This window comes from Saccopteryx leptura, chromosome 8 (genome assembly GCF_036850995.1).
Source record: "Saccopteryx leptura isolate mSacLep1 chromosome 8, mSacLep1_pri_phased_curated, whole genome shotgun sequence".
NCBI classification, from domain to species: Eukaryota; Metazoa; Chordata; class Mammalia; order Chiroptera; family Emballonuridae; genus Saccopteryx; species Saccopteryx leptura.
The window spans coordinates 9594952-9617687 of NC_089510.1; the positions used below are offsets into that span (position 1 = coordinate 9594952).

Sequence of the window (22736 nt, forward strand, 5' to 3'; positions counted from 1 at the left end):
CGAGCACGTCCGGATCTCTGCTGATACCCTGACTCGTAACACAGGAGCGGAAAGATCCTTCTAAGGTTCCATTTCAATCTTACGTTTCCTCTGTTCCAAACCCTTCAGTGGTTATGCATCTCACTCAGAGGAAAAGCCAATTATGTGTGCCTTTTCTAGGCCAGGACAAGAGCACCATTACTTTTTTAAACATTTTCTTTTTCTGAGCTTAGGACACAAAAGTAAACACATAAAATGGAGCCTAAAGAAGTGAGTCCTAAAGCCAGGCTTCAAACTACTTCTGGTCCATGAAGAGCTCCTGTTTAACCGTCACTGTATGGTAACCGTGCCGTGCCTTTTTATAAACGTCTTATTTCTTTTAACATAGAATTTTCCCATTTTTCATAAAATTATGGTTATTGTAATTGATAGGTTTTTAAAAAAGCATTTTATTAACTTGGAAAATAAAAACCTAGCAGAAGTTTTAATGACTTCTCTGTTCCTCCTTTCTATTCTGTATGCATTTTCTTTGTGGAATCAAAACCAGACCATTTTTAGGGTATGTGGAACGGCGCAGTTTGTAAGCTGCTGGGCAGCGGGTGACCCGGCGTGTGCCGGCACCCAGAGCTCACTACGGCACAGGCGGCAGGCCCACACCGCTCCCAGCTCTGCCATCGCCGGCTGTATGACACTTGTCACGTGCCTCTCGGACCCACTAGTTCTTCATCGATAACACCCCTACAGCACCCATTTCATGGAGATGTGAGCGCTAAACAAGATGACACACTTAACATGTAATGACCCGTGACAGCAGCCTGCGTGTTGTTAACGCAGGTGACCGCAGTGCCGGGCGGTGGGAGGTGGAAGATGGGTGCAGGCCCCCCCAGACGGAGAAGTACTCACCCACTAATGTGTACAAGTGCTGGCACGTGGTGGTAACAGAAAGCACTGGGCTGGTTAAATTGTTGTTTTTAAATTCTCTGGAGACCATGGACCCTACTTGCCTTCGCTGGGACACAGCACAGCAGAGACTGCCTGCCATCATTCACTGTTAACTGTGAGGCACAGTGCACAGCAGGGACTCAAAAGGTGGTGTGGCCACCATGCTTTTTGTTGTTTTTTCTTTGAGAGAAGCATCAACTCGTTCCACCTGGTTTGCCACTGACTGCTTCTCACACATGCCCTGTGGGGCTCAAACTGGCCACATCAAGGTCAGGCCGGGGCTCTCGGGAGCCGGCCAGCAACCTCGGGGCTCCAGGACGACGTCCAGCCACTGCACCCTGGCCAGCGCCCCAGTCACCATGGAGTCTTAAATAAACTAAGGGTAGTTATTTAGAAAATAAAAATATTCACCCTTTTTGAATTTATGTACAGGGAGTTTCTTAAGTTGATCTTTATGAAGTCTGTTTCTTCTAGCTCTGTGTCTGTCCTGGACAAATTTTGTGATCTAAAAAGAAAAAATGAAGAACCAGATATTAAACATACAAACAGAAAATGGCTATTAAGTAACAAATATCTTTTAAGTTTCTGAATAGCTGCTAAAAATCAATTCAATTTAAATTCTAATGGCAATATTAAAGCATTAAATTACATTAGTGATTACCCCATTAAATTATCTTTTGAATTTTTATTCATTGATGTAAATTATCTTTAGTGTACTCTGACTGAAACATTATACATATGCTTGTTTGAAAAAATACAAATGACAAAACTATAGGCCACAAAGGTCAAGAAGAGTGGGAGGGTTGAAATTCCTGCACATTACAAACAAAAAAATCACCATACTTTCAGTTCTATCATAAAAATACAGACCACTAATACTACAAATATTCAAAATGTCAGATAACATACAAAGATTTTTAACTATAAATTACTATGCTTGCAAGAATAAAAAGCAAGACCACAGGACTAGAACTAAATGCCAAAACCAACATCCATAAAAGAAAATTTTGACAAATTTAACTACATCAATGTTAAGGACTTCTGTCCTCAAATGACATTGTTAAAAGATAAAACAAGTCATAGATTGGGGAAAAAATATTTTCAAACTGCATATCTGATAAGGGATTTGTATCCAGACAATAAAAAGAACTCAAAACTCAATAACAAGACAACTTATTAGAAAAATATGGCAATGGCCCTGGCCAGTTGGCTCAGTGGATAAGAGTGTCAGCCTGGCATGCGGGCATCTCACACATGAGAAGCGACCATCTGTTTCTCTTCCCCTCCCTCTTTCCTTTCTTGCAGCCAGTGGCTCAACTGGTTCAAGCATTGGCTTCTGAGGATAGTTCAGCTGGTCCGAGTGTTGACCCTGGGCACTGAGGATAGTTCAGTTGGTCCAAGCCAGGCTCAGGCACTAAAAATAGCTCCACTGATTGGAGCATCAGCCCCAGAGGGGGACTGCCAGGTTGATTCCCCCATTGGGGCACATGCAGGAATCTATCTCCCCTCCTCTCACTTAAAAAAAAAAAAAAAAAGATGAATCTGCAGACCCAAGAGCAGTGCCTAGTTCATCCTAGGTGCAAAATAAATAGTTGCTGAATGAGAGGGGGAAAACCTCAAAGTCTGCTTCTCTGAAAGGCAAACCAGGTAAACTGACAACACTGTGCAACACACTGATGGATATGAAGAGAATTCATTCCACACAGAGCAGAAATTCTCTGTAAACTGTGATATGAAGATGTAAACACTATAATCACTTTATGCTACTACATTTGATAACAAACAAAACACAATTTCTTAGAAATATAATTTAGAATGGAAGTAGCCAATAAGCTGAATGCCCAGGTTACTATGATAAAGGTCAGAAGACCTAGATGATTTTATAGGCAACTTTCACCAAAAAGTTAAGTAAAAGATAATTCCAATTATAGAAAAAAATATTTTAGAGAATAGAAAATAAGAGAAAGCTTCAATTTTATGGAGCTAGTTTTACTGTGTCTAGTTATTTTTACATTATTTAAAACAGTAAAATATACATAACAAAATTTATTATCTCAACCATTTTTAAGTGCATGTGAATTATGCAGGGTGGGGCAAAAGTAGGTTTACGTCGTTTGTATGAAAAATACTACAATAATAAATAATCATACAAGAATATGCTGTTTCACGTACGCACAGCTCTGTGGTATTCAGTACACCTAAACTATGTGTTCCCATCACCACTATCCATCCATAAAATTACTCTCATCTTGTAAAACTGAGCAATTAAACAGTAATTTCCCATTCTCGCCGCCTTACAGCCCCAGCAACACCCATTCTACTTCTGGTCTCTGAATGGGATGACTCTGGGTACCACATAGAAACAGAATCATACAATATCTGTCCTTTCATGACTGGCCTGTTCATTTAGCACAATGTCCTCCAGGCTCGTCCATGATGTAGCCTGTGTCAGAACTCCCTTCCTTTTTAAGGCTGAATAATAACTCCATTGTATAAACCAGTGGTAGTCAACCCGGTCCCTACCGCCCACTAGGGGGCATTCCAGCTTTCATGGTGGGCGGTAGCGGAGCAACCAAAGTATAAATATTGAATAAAAAGATAGATTTAACTATAGTAAGTTGTTTTATAAAGATTTCTCCTGCCAAACAGCGAAAATCCAACATAAAGTACTTGGTAAGTAATTATTATTATATGCTTTAATTTGCTGTAACTCTGCTTTATAACTTTTAAAAGGAAAGTTACTTTTCCCTACTTTATAAATCACCATTACTGTGGAACTGGTGGGCGGGTAGAAAATTGTACTACTAACAGAGATACAAAAGTGGGCGGTAGGTATGAAAAGGTTGACTACCCCTGGTATAAACATACCACATTTTGTTTATTCATCATTGATGGACAATGGGGTTGCCCCTACCTTTGGCTGTTACAAACAGTGCTGCTATGAACACAGTTTCAACTCCCTACTTTCAATTGTCCTAGGTGTACACCCAGGATTCCAGTTGCCGGGTCACAAGGGATTGCCTAGTTCTGAGGTCAAGATTATTTCAGCTCCGTAAAACTAAAACTTTCTCTTACCTAGACATTCAGATGGCTAATATTTTATTTAGGATGTATGCATCTATGTCCAAGTATAAAACTGAATGACTCATATTAGAAATCTGAATAACACAAAGTGCAAAGACAAAATTTATACATCATAATCAATTAGTTAACCCCGAAAGTACAAGGATTTTTTAAATAAAACAAATTAATGCAATCAAACTTAATAAAGAGAAAACAATGATCATTACAACAGATAGAAGACATAATTCAGCACCCATTCATTATTTATCTTTAAATGCATTAAAAATTTGGTTTCTTTTATTTCTAATCCTTATACTATAGCTTTTTTTTTTCATGTTTTACCAGAAATTATAACAATGCTAATACCAATCATCCTTTTTTGTTCCTGACTTTCAAGAGAAGGCTTCTAATAACTTTCCACTTAATGATATTCAAGTTTTTAGTTAATAATCTCTATCAGCTTAAGGGTATTTACTTCTATTGCCAGTTTGCCAAGAATATTTCTTGTTTGTTGTTTTAAGTTTCTATACTTCCTTGTTTCTACACTGAAAACTCAAGAGATTCAACAAATTCAAATTATTAGAAAAGGAGAATTCAGCAAGTGTTTACAAACAGAAAATTATTATATAAAAATCAGTACTGGCCATTGTCCAAGCCATGGTTTCTAAATAAAACTCTTCACGACAACAAACCAGGGCTCCTTGGAGAAATGTCTGATTCTAGGGCTGGGACAAGAAAAATGTAAGATGAGTCTGAAGGCTCTTATATATAGTATCAGACAGTAAAGAAGGACTTAAAAAAGAAAAACAAAAAAAACGAATGGGTCAACGAGACACAGAAGCAAGCCTAACACAGCCCCCAATGGTCAAAGTGCAAATCATTTAAACAACAAAATTAAACACTGTAGTATTTTACCCCGAAGTGTACATACATGAGTACTTATTAATATAAATAAATAAGTGCATAAATAAATGCCAAAAGAGATAAACCCTCCTTACAAAAGAATTCTAAATCATTCGCGTAGCAGCCCCTGCCACCCCAGGCCGTGGGCCCGTTTCCTGCCCCTCTCCATCTTCAGGGCAGGCTCACTGAGTGCCCTGCCTCCCAAGGAGAACAGGACAGAGAAGGGAAAATAGGAACTCCACAGAGGAGAGAGGAGAAGCCGGCGAACACCGCCTCGGCCGAGGGTGGACAGTCAGCCTGGCCAGTGACGTTATGCAGAGATCAGTACCTGCGACCCGTTATGATGAAAGCAGCATCTCACCTCGGACCTTCTCTCTACAAACCCGTAATCCAGTCTAATCCTAAGAAAAATGTCAGACTGAGAGACATTCTGCAGGATGCCTGGCCAGGACTCCTTAAGACCGTCAAGGTCATGAAAACTTGAGAGTCTGAGAAACTCTTGTGGATCAGAGGAGACTAGGACGACGTGAAGTAACGCAACACAACCGGGTTCCCTGGACTGGGTGCGTTCCTGGGAAAACCCACTGGGTGCGTTCCTGGGTGAGACCCACACGGAGTCTGGGCTTTAGTTACTGGTAATGTACTATTGTCAGTTTCTTAGTTTCAACAAAAGTACCCCGATAATGTAAAATGTTAACAGTGGGGGATGAGAACTCTCTCTTTGCGGTTTTTCTGTAAATCTTAATGTTGTTATTGTAAAATTAAAAGTTCATTGTAAAAAAAATCAATAATGTTCTATAGACCAGTAACAACCAATTAAAAAACGCAATTTCAAAAAAGTCTAACAAAAGACAAAAGATACAGAAAAAAAAATTATTAAGCTGATAGATACGAAAACCTAAATAAATGAAAAGAAAATCCACAGCACCATGGGAAGACCAACCACTTCAAAGATGTCATTCAATCTTTAAATTAATCTATAAACTCAATACAATAAGAAACTCACTGAATGTTGATAAGATGCCTTATCAAAATAAATGAAGTTAGAACAGCAGGACTTGTTATATCTGCAAATCTCACTTCATATCTATCTTAATAGAATATAGAGTGCCTCTCGTATCTGCTTTTGCCTAAAGTTTGTTTTCACATCACGTACCATTGGCCTCCGGAAACCTCCGCAATAAACCCTGAGAGACAGAGTGCGTGACAAAGGCAAACAGTATCTCGGTATTGTTATGAAGCTAATTTTGACCCGCTAACCCACAGTCCTGAAACCAGATGTCGGTAACCACTGGCTTTGGAGAAACGATGTGTCATTCCACTCCACCTCAAGCCCTTATGCTATTTTTTATTTACATTTCAGTATGAAAATTTTCCAACACAGAAAAGAGTTGAAAGATTTTTTGTAATAAATATAGCCACTAGGTAGATTCTACAATTAACATTTTACCATGCTACTTTTTATCACATCTCTATCCCTCTCCTCTATCTACCCATCAATAAATCTTTATTTTCCTGCAACTTTTTACAAAATACAATGCAGAGATCAGTATACTCCCCCCAAATACTTCAAGATGTATGTCATTACTTAGAATTTAGTAATTTTTCATAGTAAAATTTACATACAATAAAATACCTAAAATTTAAGTAGACGATTTGGTGATTTAGGCGTTAGTACAACCCAAACCTCTTCTACGATACGGGCCATGACTCACAGCCCAGACAGACTCCTTCTACCTGCCCCTCCCAGCCCCCAGAAGCAACCACTGTTCTGATTTTCTACCCAGTTATCTTCGCCTTTTCCAGAACCAGTACGTAAATGGACTCATACAATTTATACTTTTTAATGTTAAGGCTTCTCTTAGTCAATGCAATGTTTTCTAGAGATATCTATATGTCTTTAAGGTACTACAAATTCATTTATCTACCATGAAGATGACGATCAGGATGAGACAGATGCCCACGATGATGAGGAAGGGGATCAGGTAGTATTCCAGAGGAAGACTAAATTCTGGAACTAACACAATGTGGCCCCTGGAAAAAAACAAAAGTGAACCAATGAGAAATACTAAGAATTGCCAAATTACAATGCTAATTACAACCAAAGATATTTTTAAAAAGCATTTAGACATTACAATTCAATCCATCAGGCACATCTCACTTCCTAATATATGATTTCCAATGACTTAAGAGATGAATTTTTCGCCTGACCGGGCAGTGGCGCAGTGGATAGAGCGTCAGACTGGGATGCAGAAGACCCAGGTTCGAGACCCCGAGGTCGCCAGCTTGAGCAAAGGCTCATCTGGTTTGAGCAAAGCTCATCAGCTTGAGCCCAAGGTCGCCGGCTCGAGCAAGGGGTTACTTGGTCTGCTGAAGGCCCGCGGTCAAGGCACGTATGAGAAAGCAATCAATGAACAATTAAGGTGTTGCAATGTGCAACGAAAAACTAATGATGGATGCTTCTCATCTCTCCATTCCTGTCTGTCTGTCCCTGTCTATCCTTCTCTCTGACTCTCTCTCTGTCTCTGTAAAAAAAAAAAAAAGATGATTTTTCCATCTTTAAGTCTATGGTACATATTTGCCAAAATAATTTGTCAATATACTTAAAAGAAGCTTTTAGACTGGGAAGGAGAAATCGTCCAGTCAGTACTTACTCTGTCCATCCTGGAAACCTGTCATTCACTGAACTCAGTGTGCATACTTTACATGCAAAATCAGCACTGAAGTAGTAGCCATGCCTTGGGCAGTGTGTCAACAACAACTGCACCCCAACCAAATTACTGTTCACCAGCTCCTCCTACGGGAAAGCTCTAGAGCCAGACTGAGAACACACTCGCCCCTCCCCTCCTGCCTTCCTGGACTGTTTACACCAGAGTCAGTGGACACAGCCTCTGTTCTCCGCATTTATCTGTGAAGCACGGCATGGAAGGCCGGTGACGGAATCCAAGGAGTTGTAGCTTCCTCTCTACCGCTTACCTTATCCATTACTCAACTAGAAAAAAACTACAAGAACATGTCTGCTGTCAGGGGAGGAGTGGAGAATGCCACATGCCTTATTCCCCTTGGTTGTCAACATGTTATTAGTTACTGTCACATTACTAGTGTAAAAACTGATGGGGACTTATGAAATGGAACTTATCAGAACAGGCATACTATTTGTGTTGGGTGAGCAAATTTTACACGGCAGCCAAAGCCTGCATTCGGCAGTTCCATCGTGTGGCTGATTTCTCCACGGTGCTCCGGCACTACCTGGCTAACGAACATGGCGCCAGCAATACCACCTGGTCACCCACTGCCGTGTGAGCCTTTACAGAGCAAGGCGAGGTGCTTCACAACACAAGGATTAAGTGCAGAACAAAAATTCTCAATTTCATAGAAGAAAATAAGAACAGGCTGACTCTCCTCCTCCATACAGAGACACAGGCTATCATAGTACTTAAGAGAAACAATATAAAGAAAATGATTTGTATTCCAAAGTGATTTTTAAGTCTTCATGCTGTTATTTATTATACTCACATCCAAAGAATATCAAGCTGCACCAGAAACAAAAACAATCAAAAGAGATTATACTGGGAATTCCTCCCCAATAATTTAAATATTCTGCAAAAACTGCCGAGATGGCTAGAATAAAAATAGCTCTTTACTTCAGTCACTTCCTGGCAGACTAGGGGATGACAAAGAATCGCATGTGGTATTTGTATCTTCACATAAAACACTGAGTGGCGGGTACCTCAGCAGGGGAGAGTGACAGGCAGGGCCTGGGCAGCTCTGTCTGACCCCACCTCTTCTGCACAAGGCCAGCTCTGTAAATAATGCCCCTGCTCTTGGCAGGAACCCTCTGAGAGCAGCCCAGGCCTTTAAGGTATGTAAAAGAGCCTTCCTATGAGATGCTTGGTCCTGGGCACACCTCCTCGCTCACACCCACCCCCTTGCGATAAATGAACACTGTTCGGGGTTGAAAACCGACTACAGCATATCCTCAATTCAAAAATCACAGCATCTAAACACCTCAGCAACAGCAAAGCTTACATCTCAGACTGTTTTCTCTTCTTTCATGATTTCCTAAGGGACATATGGCCAAATGAGATAAAGAAATGAACACTGTCCTATGAGGAAAGTCCGGCAGAAAAAAATGGAACTAAAAGAACAAAGCAGGAAGACCCAGTGAACCAGAAATTAAGAGGCTTTACTGGAAACTCCCGGCTATGTATGACCACAGGAATGCAATCAATTACAGAATTTTCTAGCATTAGGATTCACAGGCCTGTGTTCTAAACGTCGTATGAATGCTTGCCCATCCTATCTCAAACCATTTTAGTTTAATGGCAAGACATGCTGTGAGGATTTTTAAAGGATCTACAATTGACAGAAGATTTTAAGCATCTTAAATTGAAAGCCAAATGCACGTTCAAGATGTGCTTTTTCTCAGCCAAACTGCTTGCGGTGAGAGGGGTGGCAGAGACGACCCTACAGCTGGAGAACAACAGGGTGTCGGCCCCCTAGTTCTATTTCAGTCTCCTCTGTCTGCCAGACTCCCCAGCGGAGCCCGCAGATGGACCCGGTTCATCTCAGATCAGTGGTACTTGGAAAAGGACAGGCTGACATTGCGTCAGTATCTTACCAGAAGACCTCCACGTCCACCCCTAAATGTAATCCACACCCTGAGCTCTGCAGCCAAGATGTGATCACCGAAGCAGAACCCTAAGCAACCGAAGAAATAGTGTCCTGTTCTCTTGTCCATGAGTTACCAGGCTAATTTCAGACCACGTGTTTCGGCCTCAACTTTATAAAAATAATCACTGTCACTTCCCAACCCCTCTGCTGACACACAATCTACTGCCTTGTTGTCTGTTTTCCTATCCAGCGCCCACCATCTTGGATCAAAGAGCTCTGGCCAAACTACTGGGCTCCAGTGGACACACACCAAAGTCTCCCTTCCAATAAACAACTCTCTGGCAATGACATGTCATCAGCCCAACTGCTGCACACCCTATTTCAACGACAACTTGCCTGAACTTGTCCCTTTCAGACAAGGCTCACCACCAGCAGCCGGCCTGCCTTCCTCACTAGACAGGCCCACCGCGCCGTCCCGTGGCCCCACCTGTGGCCCCCGTCTGCCGCCCGCACTGAGCTGTGTCCTGATGAACCTCCTGAGACAGCACATTTACTGAACATGCTGTCACCGTGCCTGGTGCCGCGGGCGGAATGAGAGCAGACGGAGAATGACCAGGATTCTTTGTTCTAACCCCTCATTTTCAAAAGAGAAAGTAGGTCCATGAGAAGTAAGTGACCCCCAAAGACCACACCCCAGCAGTATCTCCAGTACACACTGCTACTCACTGTGATCAAAAATAATTCTTTCCTCAGCCCACAACTGTCAAAAGTTGTACATCATCCAATGTTATTTTTCCTACTAAAAAGTTACTAAGTGTTTTTAAAATTCCATTTCTTAAAAAGAAATAAATGACATCAAAGAGTTTACAAAAATGTTCTTTACAAATAAAGAAACACTAATTGAGCCAATGAATTTTCTTATCACAGTGATAAATAATCAAGAAGACAGATACATGGTATTGGCAAGAGTTGAGAAAGGAAAGATAACTGGCTCACATTTTTTGGAGGACAGGAAGATAACTGTTCACTAGACTTTAAAACCGTTATCCTCAGGACTTCCACTTGCAGGTGCTTTTGTTAAAAAACATTTGTACAACTGCACATGAGGTATGATCAAGGATATTGTCATAACACTTGGAAATGGGCCACGACTGGAGAAAAAGGATGGAGAGCAAACACTTATGAAGCCCTGACTTTGTGCCAGGTGTTCCTTAGGAATTTGATCGATGTGTTTAATCTTCACAGCAGTGCAGTGTCATTTATAAGATGAGGGAGGCTACGGGCCGGACGTGACACACTTTGTTGAAGTCTTACAATTAAGAAGTGATGTGAGCCAGGATTACAATTCACACAAGTCTGACTCCATGCTTATAACCAGTGGTTATTCTGGTTAAGGAAGTAAAAGTATATCTAAACGATAGAATGCTGCACAATTTTTTATTGATTGATTGATTTGATTGATCTGAGAGAGGCAGGGGGAGACAAAGGCAGAAACATGGATCTGTTTCTGTATGTGCTCTGACCAGGGATCAAGCTGGCAACCTTTGCGCCTCAAGATGCTGCTCTAACCAACCAAGCTGCCCAGCCAGGGCAATACTATTCTTTTTAACTGTGCTTAGAAGAATGGACAATAGTTTAAAAGAATTAAGTACAATAAAAGAGCTATTGATGGATAATTTCTTAATAGGATAAAAAGCGAGAATCTTACTTAAAGAGGAAACGAGCTTTCTCACTAGAGTGAGGAACAAGACAAAGATGCCAGCTACCAGCTATCTCCATTACTATTAACACGGTACTCATCAACGTGGTTAGATAAGAAAAGACCATTAGAAGCATAAGAATTAGAAAGAAAAGAACAAGAGGGACCTGGAACACCTGGTCACACACCAACTAAAAGGACCAATTAGAAGCTCCTAGGATTCAAGTTGAAGAAGTCTGAAATGGAACAATGCGAACATCACGAACGATGGTAACTGCAACAGACTAAAGCATATAAAATAGGTTTCCACTCATGAGTTCACGATACTTAAAATATATATATTCAATCATCCTTGAAAGATGCTAGTGAACCAACTCACTTTGAAAAACAGTAAAGGAAAAGAATCCCCTGACCGGTTGGCTCAGTGGTAGAGCGTCGGCCTGGCGTGCAGAAGTCCCGGGTTCGATTCCCGGCCAGGGCACACAGGAGAAGCGCCCATCTGCTTCTCCACTCCTCCCCCTCTCCTTCTTCTCTGTCTCTCTCTTCCCCTCCCGCAGCAAGGCTCCACTGGAGCAAAGATGGCCCGGACGCTGGGGATGGCTCTGTGGCCTCTGCCTCAGGCGCTAGAGTGGCTCTAGACGCAACAGAGCAACGCCCCAGAGGGGCAAAGCATCGCCCCCTGGTGGGCATGCCGGTTGATCCCGGTTGGGCGCATGCGGGAGTCTGTCTGACTGCCTCCCCGTTTCCAGCTTAGGAAAAATGAAAAAAAAAAAGAAAAGAATCAAGTGTTTATCCTGTCTTTCCTAAACATGTTGAATATCAAGGCAATCACATAATTGCTAAGGTACAAGTCCTCCTTAGAGAAGGACTTGAAGTAATAAATGCAGTATAATATTAAATGACTTGCATCACAAGGACAGAACCAAGCGCTGTGTCTCCTGGTGGAAATACACACCACCACATGTAGAGTATTCTTGCCTTACCTGTCTCCAGGACCCAACACCTCCTGAGTTGGAAGAAACCTCTAGATCTAATGATCAGTTTACAGAGGAGATAAGTAACAAAGGAATATTCTAGACACTGCCCAAAGATTCAGTCAGAAAAGCCCAGTGGGTAGTAAGAATTCACAGGACAAATTAGAAAATAAATAAATAAAACAAGACATAAGAGCTACTGCAGTATATGGATATTTGGAATATTAAAAATGTTTTTAAAGAAAGGATTTCAAAGTTGGGAAAATCTGAAGACTGAAATATGTTTTGAAATGCATTAATGGTTCTTAAAGGTATGATAATGATAATGTGATTATATTTTTTATATAGCCCTATCTGCCAGTGATATGTCCTGAGATATTTACTGCTGAAATCATACTGCACCTGGGACTGGCTTCAAAATAATCATGGTGTGGGGTAGAAGGGGAGTGAGACGGGGTCAGGGGGTGAGCGTCCCCAAAAACCTGGCCACGAGTTAATAACTTTGGAACCGAGTGATGAGATTCATTACAGTCATTTCCTTATTTTAAATATGTATTAAAGTTAGGTGAACAAAAAGCAGAATGAACTGCTGACTAGGTAAGAGGCAAGCAGGCAGGCTGCCGACAGCTGTGTGCTGTGTGGGGCAGATCTGGGCTGCAGCCCCTTAGGCATGGCTCTGAAACCTAAAAAGCTTTAGAAATAATGTCTGCAATTACTTGATAGTCAATTTAAACTGACCTGACATGATAAAATACTCACACATTCACTGCAGACATGCAGGAGTGGGCAAAAGTAGGTTTACACTTGTACACACTTTACATGAAACACAAGTCTATCCTTGTATTATTATCTGTTCTCCCATATGAACAACTGTAAACCTACTTTTGCCCACCCCTGTGGATACTTTGTTTATGGGATGCTCCCTCAAATCCTATTTGAGATGTTACTTAAACTTTTAAAAATCTGAAAAACTTTTAAATCCACAATACAACTGTTCCTAAGAGTTGAAATAGGAAAATGTGTGGGCTTGTATCAACATAGAAAGTGTCTCAATATTAAATAAATTAAGCATGTTACAACACACTACGTATTCCTTTAGTTGTTTTATGAGCACATCATCACTAATTAGTGTGATGAGTCAAATATGGGGAACAATTGAAAGCTTTCTGTCAACAGTAGCTGTTGCTAGAGAAGGGCATCATAGGAAACTGCATTTAATTACTTTGTATTTCTGAATTGTTCCTTATTTTGCCAACACATATGTATTACTTTTCAATTTAAAAATGTATGATTTTACAACTAAAAACAAGACTCTTTAAAATACATATTAAAATATACAGAATTTTTCTAAATGAGGGAACAATATTGAGGTAGAAGCAAACACTAGTCTCTCCCCTCTACCAACTACACAAACAGGGCTGACACAATAGTATCTTGACTATTTTAATAGAACACCCAAAATTACATCCCCCTAACTTAATAAAGATGTTCTTAGCATATCATATGTCAGCAGTTTCTTAAATATCACAACGAAATAGGAAAAAGGGCAAAAACAGGAAACAGAAAACCTTCCCCTCCTCTTTTTACTCATTTTCAAACTCAAATATTCATGGATTTATTCCCGCTACATAACAGGAATAAAATTTCACTGTGCCAGTTTCCTCTTTAGGCAAACACATAGCAAGAGATCAGAATAACCTCAAGTCTTATGAGAATGAAATGGGTAAGAAAAGCAAGTCTTGGTTTCATGGGTGCCCGGCACTTGCTAACTACTGAATTAATATTCCTTCTTTTATTATTCACATTGTTGCTACTGTTCCTCTTGGTCAAAAGCCTGTCTCTGCCCACTACGTTTTGGCATCTGTGTCACGGAAGAAGCCCTTAAGTTTTGAGTGGCTTAGTGAGCTTCTGTTTTCTGTATTAGATGAGACAGCTATGTCCTAAGTGAGCTTCTGTTTCTGTGTTACCTTGAGAATGAGACCAGGCGCAGGGCGATTCCATATAGAAGTTTTTATTCCAAATCAAACTTTTTAAACTTGCAAACAAACTTCCTGCCTCTGTAAAAGTTAGTAACTTAATACACTGTTTTGAAGTGTTTATTAAATAATATTTTCATATAATATAAATCTCTTAAAATGTCAAATTTAAATCACATTGTTTCTAAATACTAACGGTTTGATTAAACTATTAAAAATGTTTTTTTATCTTTTTAGCAAATGGGTGCTTTAACCTCTCTAGCATGAAGATAGTTTCAGTATGTAATCACACACAAAGAAAACAGTACAATATAATAAGTTTTAAAATCATGATGACTTGAGATAACAGCACAATATAGCATTCTAAAACATAATCTTTATGAAAACATAATCTTGATTACAACTAACATTATCAAATTTCACACAAATGTAAAGAAAAATTTTAATCTACATGATTATTTTCTTATATTCATTACTTACCCTCTTTCATATGTGAATTCATCTCTCAGAGAATTAGCTGATGATTCACCAATAAAGACAGATGGTATGTCAATTTTCTTTAGCACACCGACTGTATAAAGCAATAATAAAATTATTCTTAAAAGCATACACTTAATGTACAATCCATTTAATTTCCTTCTAATAGCAACATATGCAATTGGAAACAATTACAAGCAATTCAAATTGCATACTGGTTGATATTCCCAACTGTAGATTTACACCATCATCCAAGTGGCCAAGAAATACTACATTTATTGTAACGAAAGCTACCAGTTTACAAGTATACATTACCATGCTATCTCAATAGTCCTATGAGACTGGGATATAATTATTTTTAATATTCCCATTTGACGTATCCTTTATAGACATAATTAACTACTAAAAGAGGACGAAGAGAGAGAAATCTTAAGTTTCCTTTCCACACTTAATTCCTAAATGAAAGAGTGGAAAAGCTTCACATACCCATTCCCCGGAGAGGTGTCAGCCTAAGAATGTAAAAAGAGAGCGCTTTACAGCAGGCTGGAAAAGGACAGCACGCATGTGCGGCTTCCCAGAAAGGAAGAGAACGCAGAACTGAGAAGGCGCAGCACAGGAAAGCTGGGTGGGTGATTCCTACTTCCTCCTCACCCGAGAGTTCACGGGAGAGCTTGGTGTTTGGACGGGCGTCTTAGGAAATTTGACTCCTACACCTATTTTACAAAACCAAAAGCAAGTGCAAATGCCAAAAGAAATTGTAAAAATTACCCGTTACTCGGGAAGAGAAATAAACACAACCCTCTTAAGGTTACCATAGAAAAAGCAGCCTTTCTGGATGTTTCATAAATGAAATCACATAACATGAAAAGAGAGAAAAGAAAAGAAAAAGCCTTTCTTCAGCTGTGAGTTAATTTCACAGATTCGGCTGTAGAGAAAGCCCATTTCTTTCATTCTGTTATGTTTTTCATGATAATTTGTTCTACATTTCTTTAAAAATGCATGTTCATTATTTTTATTTGAAAATAATAAATACACATTTTAAAGGGTAGAGGATACAAGTAAAGAAAACAGAACAAAATCAAAATCTTTTCCACCCAGAGTTTTTATTTGAATAAACCTTTGTTTAGACAAATGTATATAATTATGTAACCACTATCACAATCAATATATAGGATATTCTAACACCCCTCAAAATAATTCCTTTCTACCCCTTTATAGTCAACCCTTGCCCCCCAAATCAGCCACCACTCATGTGTTTTTCTTTAATCCTTATAAAACAAAGTTTTAATGCTTTAAAATCTTGGTACTCCTAGCCTGGTCAGGCGGTGGCACAGTAGATAGAATGTCAGACTGGGATGCAGAAGACCAAGGTTCAAAACCCCGAGGTCGCCGGCTTGATCGAGGGGGCTCACCAGCTTGAGCACAGATCCCTGGCTTCAAGTCCAAGGTCACTGGCTTGAGGACCAAGGTCGCTGGCTTGAGGACCAAGGTCGCTGGCTTGAGGACCAAGGTCGCTGGCTTGAAGCCCAAGGTCACACTGGCTTGAGCCCAAGGTCACTGGCTTGAGCCAACCTTCCCTCCCCCACCCCGGTCAAAACACGTATAAGAAACAATCAATGAACAACTAAAGTGACACAACTGTAAGTTGAGGCTTCTTACTCTTTCTCCTCTCTCTCTCTCGCTTACTCTTCTTCCTGCCTGGCTCTGGCTCTGTCTCTCTCAAAAATCAATCAATCAATAAAAAAAAGAATGGAAAGAGTTCTACTCAAACAAATGCTGGCTTATACTATAAAAATATATTTTGGTCAGGGAATCCAGATATTTCCTATTGAAGATATAGTTACTTAAAGTCCAAAATACAGGCCCTGGCCGGTTGGCTCAGCGGTAGAGCGTCGGCCTGGCGTGCGGGGGACCCGGGTTCGATTCCCGGCCAGGGCACATAGGAGAAGCGCCCATTTGCTTCTCCACCCCCCCCCTCCTTCCTCTCTGTCTCTCTCTTCCCCTCCCACAGCCAAGGCTCCATTGGAGCAAGGATGGCCCGGGTGCTGGAGATGGCTCCTTGGCCTCTGCCCCAGGTGCTAGAGTGGCTCTGGTCGCAGCAGAGCAACGCCTTGGAGGGGCAGAGCGTCGCCCCCTGGTGGGCAGAGCGTCGCCCCTGGTGGGTGTGCCAGGTGGATCCCGGTTGGTCGGGCGCATGCGGGAGTCTGTCTGACTGTCTCTCCCCGTTTCCGGCTTCAGAAAAATACAAAAAAATAAAAAAATAAAAAAAATAAAGTCCTAAATACATTCCAACGTGGTATATCAGTCCATAGGTTTATGTCTGCTCTTTGCTCCAAGCTCTTTTTTGAATGTATGATTCAATGGAACTTACTAGCAAGAGATGCTACTGCTATGTACTAAAAGGAAAACAAAAATAAACTACCTAATCATGAATGCTGGTGGTGTATTTTGGGTTCTGAACCAATTTCATGTGTGTGTGTGTGTGTGTGTGTGTCCCTCCCTCTCTCTCTCTCTCTTTCTCTCTCCTCTAAACAACTCCAGTGAACTCAGGTCGGATGCTACATAGCTGAAGACAGCATTAGATTCCACAGGTTAAGGGTTCAGTGTCACAAGACCAGACCCCCCAAGACAGAAGTCAATTGCAAATCCACTTGTCACTGTGCTTCTGATTGACCAGCTCCGGATGGGAGGTTCCATCCCCTCGCCCCCTGGGTCCAGTTAATTTGCTAGAGCAGCTCACACAACTCAGAGAAATAGTTTCCTTACTGGATGACCAGTTTAGTAGGAAAGAATGTAACTCATGAACAGAGAGACAGATGAGATAGAAGGGGCAAGGGAGGAGGAAGGGGCGGAGCTTCCACGTCTGTGCAGACACGCCCTCCCCCAACACCCCCACTTCTCCACTCACTCACCGACCCAAAGCTTCCAAAAGGCCATCTTGGGTTTTTTTGTTTTTTGTTTTGGAGGCATCATTACAGAAGCACCATAATAATAGTTACGCCCCAGGCCCTCTCTCCTCCCTGGGGGTCAGGGGTGGGACTGAAAGGTCCAATCCTCTAAGGCAATGGTCCCCAACCCCCGGGGCCGCAGATCCCTACCGGTCATGGGCCATTTGGTACTGGTCCACAGAGAAAGAATAAATAACTTACATTATTTCCGTTTTATTTATATTTAAGTCTGAACGATGTTTTATTTTTAAAAAATGACCAGATTCCCTCTGTTACATCTGTCTAAGACTCACTCTTGATGCTTGTCTCAGTCACATGATACATTTATCCGTCCCACCCTAAAGGCTGATCTGTGAAAATATTTTCTGACATTAAACCAATCCGTGGCCCAAAAAAGGTTGGGGACCACTGCTCTAATACATGGCTGGTTCTCCTGGCGACCAGCTCATCCTTAGGTGGGGTCCAAAGTCACCTCAGCCACAAAGCAGACTTCTCTTATCATCCTCACTAAATTAAGTGAAGGCACACAGCTTAAAAATTACTTTCTAGGCCCTGGACGGTTGGCTCAGTAGTAGAGCGTCAGCCTGGTGTGCAGGAGTCCCGGGTTCGATTCCCGGCCAGGGCACACAGGAGAAGCGCCCATCTGCTTCTCCACCCCTCCCCTTCTCCCTCCTCTCTGTCTCTCTCTTCCCCTCCCGCAGCCAAGGCTCCATTGGAGCAAAGTTGGCCAAGGTGCTGAGGATGGCTCTGTGGCCTCTGCCTCAGGCGCTAGAATGACTCTGGTTGCAACAGAGCGACACCCCAGATGGGCAGAGCATTGCCCCCTGGTGGGCATGCCGGGTGGATCCCGGTTGGGCACATGCGGGAGTCTGTCTGACTGCCTCCCCATTTCCAACTTCAGAAAAATACAAAAAAAAAAAAAAAAAATTACTTTCTAATTAAAGGAAGTTATGTCATTAAAACTGGCTCATTTTCCTTACACGCCAATATTGAGTACAAAGTAAGGGACGATACTTTCATTTTAAGTGAAGAGCTATAGGAGTGCTAATGTATGTCAAGGGGCTAAAACCAGCTGGTATTTAAGAAAGCACAAGTACGTGGCTTTGGAATTCCACAAGAATACAGGAGCCTCACGTCTAAAACGTACTCTTGTGACTCTCTAAGTAAGTCACGAAAATTCTTTGATGGCATCCTTAACTCGGCAAGTTTATCTCTATTAAAGCTTTGGTTTTCCACCAAAATATCAACACATCTTCTAAAATGAACCATGTTAACTTAAAAAAAAACAACAACTAACTGTTCAGATAAGAACAAGTCAATTCAAATTCTACTGTGAATAAAATTGTCCCAAAGGGGTTAAGAATTGGGAATCACCTTACTGATGGAGAAGAAATTTTGTTTTAACATAAAATGAGAGAAAAAACGTCTTGCTAAGCTTTAGTTCCTAAAGATCTGTCAAACAGGAGAGAAGAAAAGTGATACCTGTACTTACTGTCGTTGGATCCCATGCTAATGAGGTCATCAGACTCAACATTATGAACTATGGCTGCTTTGAATCCGGCTCTCTGAGCATTTAAAACCTGCAAGTCAGAAAACAGTCATGAGAAAGAAAGTGCTTTGTCACAAAGTCCCTCAGCTTCAACAAATATAAGTCAACAAGTCTCTACCATATACCTAGGACTTCTTACATATCATATAGGTACATATGGATAGATCTCAAGTGTGTTCTTAAAACATAAATGGATGTTTTTCAATCGATTATCAAGAACTTCTTTAGGTATCTTCTTGATTTCATTCCTGGCATTAAGTGGAATGAGAAGCTAACAACAAGGTGAAATAGGGTTCAAAGCAACAAACCCGTCTAGCTACAAAGAGGTAGAGACGTGCTTTGATCAAGTTCGAATCGTCAACCCTTGGGAGTTCAAACCTACCTCCACCGCTTATCAATCGGACAAGCTGGAGCATTTTCCTGTCTTATTCCTTAGTTCCTCCCATTTTAAAATGAGAATGATAACAGCAGTATTTTCCTAACATAAAACAATCCTTAAAAAATTAATAGCATGACTAACATGTAAAAACGAGTCAAATGAAAGCCATTTTCTAAGCTGTGTCAACGATGATGGCTTTAAAATTCATTTCGAACACTGTGAAAGAATTAAAAATACCTCCAATCTAAAGTAGCTTACTTTGGTTCTATCTCCCTGTTTCATCTTTCCTAAAGCTACTACTCCAAAATAGTAACTTCTGCATCATAAGAGGATGCTTGATTCACAACAGCAGCCATTTTTAATCTAGTCAATCCTAATTTTATAATAATATAACCTTTAGCTTAGTTCACTATTCCAACATTTTTATTAGAAATGTTAAAAAGTCACTTAATATTATTAGGAAGCTGAAAGAATACAATGAAATGTATCAGATTATGAGTAATTCATGCAGAATAAAAAAATATAGGGGGTCCTTGGGTTACGACAACCTCCATATACAACATTTCAAGTTTATGACGCTCACTCCCATAAAAACAGAGGCTTCCGCTGCTCCTGCGCACGCGGACCGCAGGCAGCAGAACACGCGGTACCGCAGCACGTCTGTGTTCTTAGGATCTATGATTTTACAACTGTGTTAGGACAGGTGAGTGATTCAGGCTAGGGTGTGTTTCAACTTACAGCAAAATTCAGCTTACGTCACTGTCGTACCAACGGAACAGTGTCGTAACCTGAGGACGCCTTGTACATCAAAATTCATGGGATGCAGTTAACATAGGATACTTGACAAAATCAATACCTGTCATGATAAGAACACTCAGCAAGCTAGAAACAGAAGGGAACTTCCACATCCTGATTAAGAGCACCTGCTAAACACCCATGGCTAACACCATACTTAAGAGTGAAAACTGAACACCTTCCCTCTAAGAGAAAAGAGACAATGATTACTATCGTGACACTGCTGTTCAATGTCATCCAGAAGGTTCTTGCCAGGGAAATTAGGCAATCAAATAAAATAAAAGGCATCCAGCTGTAAAGAAAGAAGTAAAACTATCTTTTTGCAATGACATGATCTCAGACTCAGAAAATCTTAAAGAATCTACAAATAAACTATTAGAATAAATGAGTTTGGCAATGTATCAGAATATATATATACCAACATTGAACTACCCAAAATAAAAATCAAGGGGGGAATCTCAAATATAGCAAAAGCACTAAGAATAAAACATGTAGATATATATATATTTAACAAAATAAGTACAAGACTTGTACATTGAAAAGTCTAAAAACAATGAACTGTATTAAAGAAGACCCAAACAAATGTAAGGTATTCCATGTTCATGGACTGTTAAAGTTACAATACTCCTCAACTTACCTAAGATTTCAACTCAACCCATATAAAAGTCCCGACTGGCACTTGCTTTTTTGGAAAAATGAACCAATCCTAAAATTCATAAAGAAATTCGAGAGACTCAGAATAATCAGGATAATCTTGAAAACTGAATCAAGATAAAGGATTCAAATTTACCCATTTCAAAGTATTTCATAGAGTTAGATTAATTGAGACAGCGTGGTACTGCTTAAGAATACACATACAGAACAATGGAACCTAATTAAAATGAAGGAAAAAATATTTCACATGTAGAATTCCTGTCAAAATGTCTACTTAAATCTAATCACAAGGAAACAATCAGACAAACTCAAAGTGAGGGGCATTCTGCTAAACCACTGGCCCGGATTCTTCCAAATATCAATGGCATAAAAGACAACTACAAGATGGGGAACTTGTTCAGCTGACCATGAGAGTAACTGATACAGATTTCCCTTCCACCATAACTAACTAAAAACCTGGACAGAGTTTATGAAACAGCTGCTTTCACACACTGGATGACCAGTGCAATACCGTCCGAGAGAGAGAGAGAGAGAGAGAGAGAGAGAGAGAGAGAGAGAGAGGCAACGCCCACACACGCCCTGGCTCTCCCTGAAGGAGCCTGGTGGACCACTGCCTCGCAGAGCCGTGCAGGGCAGCGCACAGCACGACAGTTCCCCCTGCATTCTGTCCAGAGAGCTCTCAGTTCAAAGCAGCGGGGATGGCTCGGATTTGAATTTCCAGGCCACAGTACCAGAGGAGGGAAAGTACTTCAGAAATCTACACTGGGACTCCGTGGGTCTGTGGTTGAAAATAAAGATGTGTAAGTAAGTGAAAGCACTCCCACTGGGGATGAAACAACTATGACAAGCTTAAGCTGAACAATTCTGAGAGTTCAAACAGAGTCATAAGAATTTCAAGTTCTGACCAGGCAGAGAGGGGAAACTACTATGAACCCCCAAGACGTTCAGAGGAAACCCTAGAAGAAACACAGCTTCGTAGCAGAGCTAAAATAGTACTCTTAGAGCAAAGGCCACTCTTGATCAACTGAAACTTAAAAAACGAGCCTCAGACTCCAGGTGGTGGTGCAGTAGATAGAGCATCGGACTGGGACTCAAAGGACCCAGGGTCAAGACCCTGAGGTCGTCAGCTTGAGCGTGGGCTTGTCTGGTTTGAGCAAAGCTCACCAGCTTGGGCCCAAGGTGGCTGGCTCAAGCAGGGGGGTCATTCACTCTGCTGTAGCCCCTGGTCAAGGCACATATGAGAAAGCAATCAATGAACAACTAAGGAGCCACAACAAAGAACTGATGCCTCTCTTTTCTCTCCTTTCCTGTCTGTCTGTCACTATCTGTCCCTCTCTCTGTCACACACACACAGAGCCTCACAAAAAGAGCCTCAAAAGACCAAACTCATCAGCAAGTAACTTAACTGTCAGCAAAACAAAATTAGTTGGTCTTTAAAAAAGACAACAAAACCCAGATGCTCAACAATATAACACAATGGCCAATCAAAATTTACTAGACATTCAAAGAAACAAGAGAATGTGACCTATAAACAGGAGAAATATCAGTTACGAAAAACAGACCCAGAAATGACACAGATATAGAATTAGCAGACAAGAACTTTGAAACAGCTATTGCAGACAATAATTTATTATAATTGTATTTATTTACAATAACAATATAAACTATACAAAAGTATAAACTATGTTCAAGGATTTTAAAGAAAATATGAATATAAATAACACTGAGAGGAAATGGAAAAGACACATGTACACACACAAACAAGCATGCATTTTAAAAGATGC

General features: G+C 40.8%; 1 protein-coding gene across 4 annotated transcripts in view; it reads right to left on the minus strand.

Annotated features, from left to right (window-relative positions):
* Positions 1-22736, minus strand: part of RNF13 (ring finger protein 13) — a 96768-nt gene that overhangs the window by 14819 nt on the left and 59213 nt on the right. For 3 of the 4 annotated variants that reach the window (XM_066347323.1, XM_066347321.1, XM_066347322.1), the window contains 4 exons: positions 19068-19155; positions 14631-14721; positions 6816-6921; positions 1333-1426 (listed from right to left, as the gene is read on the minus strand). In XM_066347323.1, coding sequence (XP_066203420.1) covers positions 1333-1426; positions 6816-6921; positions 14631-14721; positions 19068-19155 — 379 coding nt within the window. Of the gene's footprint in view, positions 1-1332; positions 1427-6815; positions 6922-14630; positions 14722-19057; positions 19156-22736 lie in introns of all 4 variants that reach the window. The other variant, XM_066347324.1, reaches the window with a different exon arrangement.